The sequence below is a fragment of the Triticum urartu genome, chromosome 3, assembly GCF_003073215.2.
Source record: "Triticum urartu cultivar G1812 chromosome 3, Tu2.1, whole genome shotgun sequence".
Taxonomy (NCBI): domain Eukaryota; kingdom Viridiplantae; phylum Streptophyta; class Magnoliopsida; order Poales; family Poaceae; genus Triticum; species Triticum urartu.
This window is the reverse complement of record NC_053024.1, coordinates 164,503,018-164,512,943: the sequence shown is the minus strand read 5'-3', so window position 1 is coordinate 164,512,943 and position 9,926 is coordinate 164,503,018. Positions and strand designations below refer to the sequence as shown.

Here is a 9,926-nt window from a genome sequence, read left to right as displayed (position 1 = left end):
TTGAAACAGATATATCTAGATTTATTTCAGTGCTAAATACATTTGTTTAAGCGACAACTAATATGAATTGAAACTTGGAAGAAGTACTTACTGAAGAGCACTTGGAAGAAGCACAACTAAAATGAACAACTCCATCATTTTTCCAACCTTCTATGTGCAACATCAAATGGTCTTTCACGCTCCAATAAATATCCTAATCCGAAGTACTAACAAGAATCTTGCAGATGAAGGTATATTAGAGCAACTTCAATGGGATGATCCATTTCGTCCGCCCGCATCTGTTTGGGTCGGCGCGGACAAAAGTGACGGCCCAACACGCCGACCCAAACTCAAATCATGTTCGTCTGGCGTCCGCGTCGACCCATTTCTGGTTCAAAATTGCGTCTGGAATGCGTCGGCGTGGACGCGAAGCGTACGCGCCGCGCGTCTCTTCGCCGTCCGCCGCGTCCCCACCTGGCGGCCACCCAACCGCCACCGGTCGTCTTATTTATGATGATCACCGACAGCGAGCCCACGCGTCAGTCAGTGGAAGCGTCCTTTTTTAACCACGCGTGCGGCGGGGTCGGCCTCATTCACTTCTCCCGTCCACATCTGCCCTCCCCCCACCACCACTCCCTTTACTTCCTCGCCGGCGACCGCAAACCCTAGCCATGGGCCTCTTCGGCAGCTGCAATGGCAAGGGCAAGGGCAAGGGCACCCCCCCCCCCGCGCCTCGTCCTCCCGTGCTCCCCTTCCCCCTCCTCCTCCTCCGGCGGCGACGCGTTTCCGCCCTGGTCGCCGGCGCCTACACATCCTGGTGCATCAAACGCGGTGGCATTGGAAATACAGGCAGCCATTGCTGTACCCTGATGTCACGCTGCCGCACCATTGTTTATTTATGTTTATTTCGTGTAACTTATTATTATTTTTCCATGGCGGCACATTTGGGTCGGCCTCCCCGTTGGGTGGTCAAACTGACCCATTTTAAAATGCGGATGCGTACGTCCGCCTGACCGACCCAAACGAATAAAAGGTGGACAAAACGCGCATCCGTTTAGGTAGCCCCGTTGAAGTTGCTCTTATGGTTGGTGACTTCGTTGTCTCATTGTTTTCTCCATTTGCTCCAATTGGCGAGTCCTTCTCTTCGAAGGTTTTTGGTGAATGGTGACAATGACTGAAAGCCACCCCCATCAAACATTTGTCACAACGATTGTAACAAAAATCCCACGTATTTAAGTAAGAAGATGATCCGATGGACTGTCAAAAAGAAGAGATGATGATTTGACTTTCTCGCTACTGCCAAAGGTTTAGCAACTCCAAAACGGTCCTTTTCGCCGGACGAACGGCCCGTCTCTCTGACTCTCTCCACGCGTCGCGCCGTCGCGCGCTACCTGCCGACCGCTGCCGGCCGGGAACCCAGCCCGACCCAGTCCTCCTCCCGCCATAATTTAAATCCCACAGGACGCCAAATCCCCATCCTACCCCTCCTCCTCTCTGTCCCACAAACCAAGAACGCCTGCCCTTTTCGGCCATTTCGTCCTCTCCGTCGTCTGCATCTGAGTCCAAGGTTATCGAAACAAAACCATCCCCATCACCGAGTGTCCTGCTCAGCGCGGGCTGCACGGCACGCGACGCGAGAGAAGGCAAGCATGGCAGGGCCTACGCCGACGTACTCCGCCGTCGTGGCGCACGCCTCGGCGTTCCTCGCGGAGCTCATCGCCGACCCGCTCCTCCGGCGCCACCTCCTCTCCGCCGCAGCCGCCGCGGACGGCGGCGGGGGGCAGCACACGGCCGCGACGCTCCAGGCGCTGTCGCTCATATCGGACGCGCTGGACACGGTCCCGTCCGCCTCGCCTTCGCCGTCGTCGCTCCGCGCCGCCGAGCGGCTGCTGCTGTCCCTCCCCGCGGCCACCCCGCTCTCCTGCCTCCTCTCCGCTATCGCGTCGGCAGCGCGACGACGCGGCGGGGCGCCTTCCGCCGCATCCGCCGTGCTCGACCTCTTCGTCCTCGACCCCGCGCTCGCGCGCCACGAGCTCGCGCCCGCGGCATTCGAGGCGCTCTTCGCGCCGCGCCTCCTCGCCGTCATGCGGCACTTCGCCACGCGCCGCGCGTCGGCCGTCGCCGCCGTGGCTTCCGCGGCGCAGGGCGACGAGGAAAGATCCGACGAGACAGTGGCGCTGTCGGCGATGAGGGTGCTGTCGCTGATGAGCGGCGCCCAGGCGCACGAGATGAGGGGCCTGGAGCGCGAGTACGAGATGGTGCTGGACGTGAACTGCAAGGCCTACGCGCTCTACCTAAAGAAGATCCTCGAAGCCGGCGAGGCGCCACGGATGACGCCGCCGCCTCCTCCCCCAGAGCTTGTATTCACCACCGGACAGCACGCCGACGAGTACGAGAACACCGGCTACGAGGAAGCCTCGACGGACGCCGACGATGGGGCCGTCAGTTCGCAGAATGGCGTACGGAATAATGTAAGTCTCCATAGACACTTCGTTCTTTCCATCCATTTCAGCGTGCTCAACGGAGTAGTCCAGACTCCAGAGTCACAGCAGGTTCCGGTGATTTTGTAGCCGATGTGGGCGGAGGCGGAGGGCGACATGTACCCGCGGCAGGGCAGCATCAAGGGCCGGAGGGAAATGATGAGGCCGCCGAGCCTGTACCCGCAGCGCGTGGCTCCGCACCTCATAGTGCAGCAGCAGAAGAAGCAGCCGCCGCAGGTCGGCAGAGGAAGCCCGGCGTCCAGACTCCGGGCCGGGTACTCTCCTGCCACGGCTTCCGACGAAAGCACGGAGGATTCTTCATCCGAGATCTACACCGGAAAACAGGTGTGTGTTTGTGTGCTAATTTTTTTCAGAAATTTTTGAACATTTTAAAAGCATAATGTGAGTTCGGTGCACCGGTAGCACCACAAGTTTTGATGCATCAGATATTTTCCCTATACACGTATAGCTATATCTGAATCTTTTTTTCGAGTGATCTGAACCATTTTTTTTAGATGTACATGTATCTGAACCTTGACACGGACCGAAACTTAAAGAAGTTCTCTTAAGCCGAAACTAGAGAGGTGTTTTATTATCATCCGAAACAGGGATGCAAGCAAACCATTCACGGATGGTCCACGACGGTCCGCTTGCATCCTTGTTCGTGATTGGATCCCTAGTCCGAAATCAGAGAAGTTCATTGGTGCTCAGCTCTAGTCATTTCTTATGAATCGCAGTCCCCAAAAAGATTAGCAGTGCACATCCCGGTTCATGATTAGTTAGGATATGCGGTAGTTTATAATAATTAAACATGGATGCCGGCCTACAAGTAAAAATAAGAACTTTGAATTAGGCAACTTAGACCCGTTTGTAAGTTTATGATAACCCCATTTAAATAACTAGACTAGACTTGGTCTTATTTATTCTAATAAGCTGACACTTTTTGTTTACATTCTTACTTACCTTCTTCACAAGTCACAACACATTAGAAAATAAGATCATCACAATTTAACAACCTGAAACTAAACCATAAGGATGATTGGATAAATGGGGACTGAGATCCGGTGACTTGTTGTTGACGAGTCACCGGTGAACAGTATGGTGCCTTGTCCCCTTCTCTACACCGTCTGGTCAAGAATTTGTGGACAGATCTGTGTGAACAGTACCCTAGGTACAGTGACCCGTCTAGAGGAATTCGTCCACAGTGGATGAGCTTCAGTGCTTCATGTACAGTGTCTCCTACGGTACTTTGCTACAGCGTTTGATCCGGGCTTTCCATCCTTCATCCAACGGCTGGTTTCCCGCCAGTTACGGCGTGATTGGCTAGGGGCCAGTCACTAGATCTCGGTCTGATAAATGGTCTGGATTCTACAAGAAAAATTGACCGAGTTTCATTCTACAAATTTATAAAACTAGTGTACGCAACGAATGATACCCGTCTTGTACTTGAAATTCTCTTTTCTGTAAAGGTATGTTTCGCAATTTGCGTACTCTCAAAAGAACTACTGTTTTCGTAATTAGCACATAGGTACTCCTATCAATGTGCTGAAATCAATTAATTCCTACTCTGCTAGTTCGTAAATAGAAGATGTGTTTTAGATATTGGTATTTAGGGATTTTTCACTAAAAAATATGAAATTTAAATATTTATCAATCAAAATGTTTATTTATGTAGAATAAGACAAAGTTAGAAAAGTTTGAAGCCACACTTTCTAGGAATTCATCGAATGGAGGTATTGCAAAACAAGGAGATATGTTGGATGTGTTCCTGATGAGTTGTCATAACCCCATTCGCAAAAAATAATAATTGATAGCCCGGTTTTGGTTTAATCGGTTTTACACGTTTTAGAAACGAGTTAACTTTTTTATGGTATAATCTGCTAAAAAGAAACTTGCCACAAGTGTTGTGATTTAGTTTTCTAAATTTCAGTAGTAAGTTAGATTGTATTTCGATTCGCTGAATATTGTCGTAATGACATTTTGGCAAATTATGTACATACTGGCCTATAAATAAGTTTAGAATAACACAATTCGACAAACACAAATAAGTATATGAGAAGCTATTCACACAAAAAAAAAAGGTATGAGAACCTAAAGCTAGGGTGAATATCTAGATGGCAAAGCATATAAATATAATGGTTCATTTGCTATTCCTGAGTCGTTTGAGACACTTACAACTGTCCTTCTGCTTTTGTAACTGAAACTACAAAACAAAAACTACTGAATTTTTGCAAATAACAAACCAACACTCACAATCATTAACTTAGAAAAAAGTATTCATTCATGGATTTCAAAACACTCCCTCCGTTCTTAAATATAAGACGTTTTGGTAGTTTAAGTACATTAGAAACAGAGGTAGTAGCACTTATAATCGATAGTGGTATGAACGACTACCATACTACAATCCCGGAAATTACTGCGGTGGGAGGTTTCGGATATCCAATCCCGACTAGTAAGATATGTGACTGAGATGTAATAAAATTTGAGATAATTCATGAAAAAAAATCACTTGGAAACATCCAACCATCCTCATCTTCTTAGGCCATCTACAACGAGGGTGCTAACACCAGGCGGCAGGATTGTTTTTTTTTTGCTCACTACGTAGATATTGCCTTGCATCCAAGCAAACTAAGTCACGAGGCACCCCATGCTTTTTCCACGCACAAGACAAAATTTAATTGGTTGCGAGGACTTATCCTGAATGCCAGAAAAACTAATTCCTTGAAAATATCTACCTAGGCTTCTTCAGCGGTTTTTCTAGGTTTTTTCGGGTGCTAGGTTAGCTCGGCGTTGAAGAGAATGAGTTTGCAATTTGAGTTTTTTACAATTGATATATGTTTTGCCGCAAAAAAAATTGACATATGTTTGATTGAATTTGCAATTTGGAGATGACCCTAGTGACCCCATTTCACTAGAGTTGCACATTTTCAAACAATTTGATTTTGTAGCGTAATTCCAGATGTTAGTGATTTAAATTTTTTTTAAGACAAATGGCCCTTTCAAATCACGAAATTGAGTTCTTAACTTTCCTAAAAGAAGGTTCAGTAAAAGAAGACATGTAATTACGGTAGTTTCTAGTTTCTACTACTTGGAGGGATGGATGAACACAACCCTCGTTTGCTTCTCATCGCTCCAGAGCTGAGTTCCCAATGTTGTTGCCTTGTCTCCTAGGAAAAGCCTGCGTCGTCCCCACTGTCCAAGCCACGCAGAGCTCAGCCACGCGCCGACGACGGCGCCCGCCCCTCTCCGGAGCCCTCGAGGTAACCATTTCACCCGCTTCCAGAAACAGCATTTCCCCGACCTAGATTGCACCGATGGTATCGATGGAGACACGTGCTCATGGATTTGAATACATACAGGTCCCCGATGGGCGGCGACGCCGAGCTGTCGCGGCACCAGCAGCAGGCGGCGACGACGCCCAAGGACTTCGTGTGCCCGATCACAAGCCAGGTCTTCGACGACCCCGTCACGCTCGAGACCGGCCAGACGTACGAGCGCCGCGCCATACAGGAGTGGCTCGACCGCGGCAACGCCACCTGCCCCATCACGCGCCAGCACCTCCACGGCGGCAGCCTCCCCAAGACCAACTACGTCCTCAAGCGCCTCATCGCCGGCTGGCGCGAGCAGAGCCCGCCCGCCACGCCGATCACGCCCCCCACGCCCGCCACGCCCGCGGTGCCGAGAACGCCCGCGACCGCGAGGATGGAAAGCCCGGCCCCCGCGTTCAAGATCAACTCGCCGTCCCCGGACGCCACCGGCAGCCAGGCGAGCGCGCCGTCGCCGACCAGCGTCATCGTGCAGGCCACGGTGGAGAGCGCCGTCGGCGAGCTCCGCGCCGCGGTGTCCTGCCTCTGCACGTCCGAGGAGCTGGCCGAGTCGGAGAAGTCGGTCCTCAGGATCGAGCGGCTCTGGCGCGAGGCCGGCGCCGCCGAGCAGGCCTTCTTCTCCGCGCTGGCCAAGCCCGCCGTCATCAACGGCTTCGTGGAGATCCTCTTCAACTCCGTCAGCGCGCAGGTGCTGCAGGTGGCCGTCTTCCTCCTCGCCGAGCTCGCCTCCCGCGACGACGGCGTCGTGCAGACGCTCACGCGGGTGGACACCGACGTGGACTGCCTGGTCGCGCTGTTCAAGAAAGGGCTCGTCGAGGCCGTCGTGCTCATCTTCCTCCTGTCTCCTTCCGTGGAGCAGCTCGTTGAGATGGACATGGGCGAAGCGCTGGTGGCAACCATCCGGCGAGCCGATGAGGCAGACGCGCTCAACATGTGCGTCAAGCCCAAGTCCGCGTCAGTGATCCTCCTGAGCCAGATTCTCACAGAATCAGGCGTCAGCCGGGAGAGCACGCCGCCGGTGCCGAGGTCCTCTCTGGTGTCTGAGAGGTTCGTTAGGAGCACGGCGCTGGTCTTGGAGGCCGAGCAGGTGGAGGTAAGGGTGGCCGCAATGAGGATCCTGATGCGATGCATCGGGGAAGACGGCCACTGCCGGAGCAGCATCGTGGAGAAGCTGGCGGTGAACGCCGTCCTAGACGCCTTCCACGTCGTCGGCGACGCCGACAAGTTCGAAATCGTGCGGTTCCTCTCCGAGCTTCTGAAGCTGAAAAGGTAACGAAATCAAATTCCACATTCCTCCCACGCTTTCCAAGTGCTGCCTTGTCGACCCCATGCATAACCGTTATTCGGACTTCAGGCGATCGGCCGCGGAACGTGTGCTTCGGGCGATCAAAGAGGGGAGCTCCTTCAGCATGATGCACACGCTCCTCGTGTATCTGCAGTCCACGACGCCGGAGCAGAGCCCCGTCGTTGCCGGACTTCTTCTTCAGCTCGATCTCTTGGTGAGCTGAGCACAGTATAATTTATTCAGATCAGCTTACAGAATGATTCATATGTAGCTCTTCTGAATCCAAATAATTTGATGTGATCGTCAGGTGGAGCCGAGGAAGATAAGCATGTACCGCGAGGAGGCGATGGACAGCCTCGTGCAGTGCCTCAAGAACTCGGATTTCCCGAGGAGCCAGCTCCTCGCCGCCGAGACCATCATGAACCTCCCCGGAAAGTTCTCGTCGTCGGGGCGGCCGCTCGCCCGGTCGGCCCTGCTGAAGCTCGCCAGGGTGAAGGAGAGGTACCGGCAGTCGCAGGAGCTGAGCGTCGTTCGTGGCACCGACGGCGCCGAGGACGACGCCGCCGGGGAGGAGAAGGCGGCGTCGGAGTGGGAGAGGAAGACGGCCTACGCGCTGGTGAGCCACGAGTTCGGGCTGGTGCTGGAGGCCCTGTCCGAGTGCCTGGAGAGCAAGAACGCGGAGCTGTTCGCGGCGAGCCTCGTGTGCGCGGCATGGCTCGTCCACATGCTCTCCCTCCTCCCGGACACCGGCGTGCTCGGCGCCGCGCGTGTCTGCCTGCTCCGGCAGCTTGTGCTCGTCCTCAGGTCCGCCAAGCACGGCAGCGACCGCGCCCTCGCCATGGTGGCGCTGAGGAGCTTCATGAACGACCGCGGTTGGTTACTGGCTGCTCGACGATCATTCTGCTGATAAGTTGTAAACTAAACTTCTCTCCTCTCTTATTTATTTAACAAAGCTCATGACATTGTTTCAGAGGGAATGCAAGACATCACGACGTACATCAAGGACGTGCTGAGAACACTGAGGGAGCTCAAGAAATCGTCCGGCCTAGCGTTCGAGATGCTGAAGCTACTGTCAGATGGTCAGGAGTCTAGCATCGTAAGGCTCAGCGTTTACAAACGATCCGAATAAATTCACAAAAAAAAATTCTAAATTCACAAAAGTTGAACTACTGCATGCAAGATTTATGTTTGCTGAAGAATGTTTCTTTTTCTTGTGGCAGGACATGTGGAACCACAAGGAGCTGAACAACGCCGACTGCAGCTCGAACGGCGAGGTCACGTCGATCGTTTACTACAAGAGCTACATCTTCTCCGGGCACTCTGATGGAACACTAAAGGTTGCTCATCCATAGTTTCAGTTTCAGCCACAGGTCATCACAATGGTTTCAGTTTCTGAAGTCTGAAAATTTAAAATCCAGGTCTGGGAGGGAAGCGAGAACATCCTTCGGCTCGTCCAGGAATCCCAGGAGCACGCGAAAGCCATCACCAGCTTGTCAATCCTGCCTTCGGAGGAGAAGCTGTACAGCGGATCCATGGACAGAACTATCAGGGTAACAACATATATTTCTTTCTTCGTAAAATCGAGGAAAGTTACGGATTAATCACAATGTGCAAAGTTCAGAATAAAACTCGTTGGCTGGTACGTACATGGGCAGGTTTGGCAGTTCCGGGACGGCCTCCGGTGCGCGGAGGTGTACGACACGAGGGACCCCGTGCAGAACCTGGCGGTGGCGAGCGCCATGGCCTGCTTCGTGCCGCAGGGCGCCGGCGTGAAGACGCTGAGCTGGAACGGCGGCACCCCCAAGGTGCTGAACCCGAGCAAGTCCGTGCGGTCCATGGCGCTGGTGCACGGCAAGCTCTTCTGCGGCTGCAACGACGGCAGCATCCAGGAGATCGACCTGGCCAGCGGCACGCTGGGCGTCATCCAGCCCGGGAACAAGAGGATCCTCGGCAAGTCCAACCCGGTCTACTCCCTGCAGGTCCACGACGGGCTGCTCTACACCGGGAGCACCCCTCTCGACGGCGCGTCCGTCAAGGTGCTTGCTACATGAACTCGATCGACAAACCAAACTATCTCCGGCGACTCGATGCTTTTGTGAGTTGTTTCTGACGACGGTTTGGGGGCGTTGCTGCTGCTGCGTGTAGATATGGAACAGCTCGAACTACAACCTGGTTGGGTCGATACCGTCGGCGGCGGAGGTGCGGTCACTGGTGGTGAGCGCGGACCTGGTGTACCTGGGCTCAAGGAACGGCGCCGTGGAGATCTGGTCCAGGGAGAAGCTCATCAAGATCGGCGCTCTTCAGGCCGGCGGCGCCGGCTGCCGGGTCCAGTGCATGGCGGTGGACGCCGACGGGGACGTCCTCGTCGTCGGAACGTCTGACGGCAAAATTCAGGTCAGGGTCGTGGTCTTACTATTTTTTTAGCCAATATTGCACGAAGGCTGTTCTTACACTGAGTTCCCTTATTTTTCTACAGGCTTGGGGATTGACTTGAGCAGAGATATGCAGATTGTCGCGTACAGGGTGGGGACGACGGAATAAGTCACCTATCTTTGTGCAGAATGGTGACCAGAAATGGGGATGTACAGCTAAAATATACTTGTAATTTAAATGTAGAGTAATTTTTTGGCATGCTTTTGCTGTTTTGCACGGATTGTTAAGAGCAACTCTAGCAAACCCCGCAAAACGCCCGGCCCGCAAAAATTCTGATGAGTATGCGGGCTATGTTCTGGCCGGCCCAATTTTCCGGTCAGAACAGAGCCCGCATACTCGCCCGGCCCGCAAATTTTTTTGCCACAACCCGCAAACCGCACGTCCCGAACAGCATAAATACGGTTCCACGACCCTTTTGCGGGT

The 9,926-nt window shown here is 53.1% G+C and overlaps 1 protein-coding gene across 3 annotated transcripts; it reads left to right on the top strand.

Annotated features, from left to right (window-relative positions):
- Positions 1-1,579: 1,579 nt before the first annotated feature.
- Positions 1,580-9,699, top strand: LOC125543423 (putative E3 ubiquitin-protein ligase LIN-1). 3 transcript variants are annotated; one of them, XM_048706753.1, is made up of 12 exons: positions 1,580-2,450; positions 2,550-2,804; positions 5,637-5,719; positions 5,819-7,054; positions 7,140-7,284; positions 7,378-7,942; positions 8,042-8,166; positions 8,291-8,407; positions 8,489-8,620; positions 8,726-9,106; positions 9,216-9,464; positions 9,547-9,699. In XM_048706753.1, the coding sequence occupies exons 1-12, from the start codon at positions 1,629-1,631 to the stop codon at positions 9,562-9,564; spliced, it is 4,128 nt and encodes a 1,375-aa protein (XP_048562710.1). In that variant the 5' UTR covers positions 1,580-1,628; the 3' UTR covers positions 9,565-9,699. The 3 variants fall into 3 exon arrangements, with proteins under 3 accessions (XP_048562710.1, XP_048562709.1, XP_048562711.1); XM_048706752.1 differs by having other exon boundaries at positions 5,631-5,719; XM_048706754.1 differs by having other exon boundaries at positions 2,328-2,450; positions 2,532-2,804; positions 5,631-5,719.
- Positions 9,700-9,926: the final 227 nt, after the last annotated feature.

Bases quoted from the DNA above. Each gene is read 5' to 3' on its own strand.
- LOC125543423 (XM_048706752.1), top strand. From the start codon at position 1,629: ATGGCAGGGCCTACGCCGACGTACTCCGCCGTCGTGGCGCACGCCTCG. The intron at 2,805-5,630 runs GTGTGTGTTTGT...CTTGTCTCCTAG, and splicing joins AGATCTACACCGGAAAACAG to GAAAAGCCTGCGTCGTCCCC. The intron at 7,055-7,139 runs GTAACGAAATCA...TTCGGACTTCAG, and splicing joins GAGCTTCTGAAGCTGAAAAG to GCGATCGGCCGCGGAACGTG.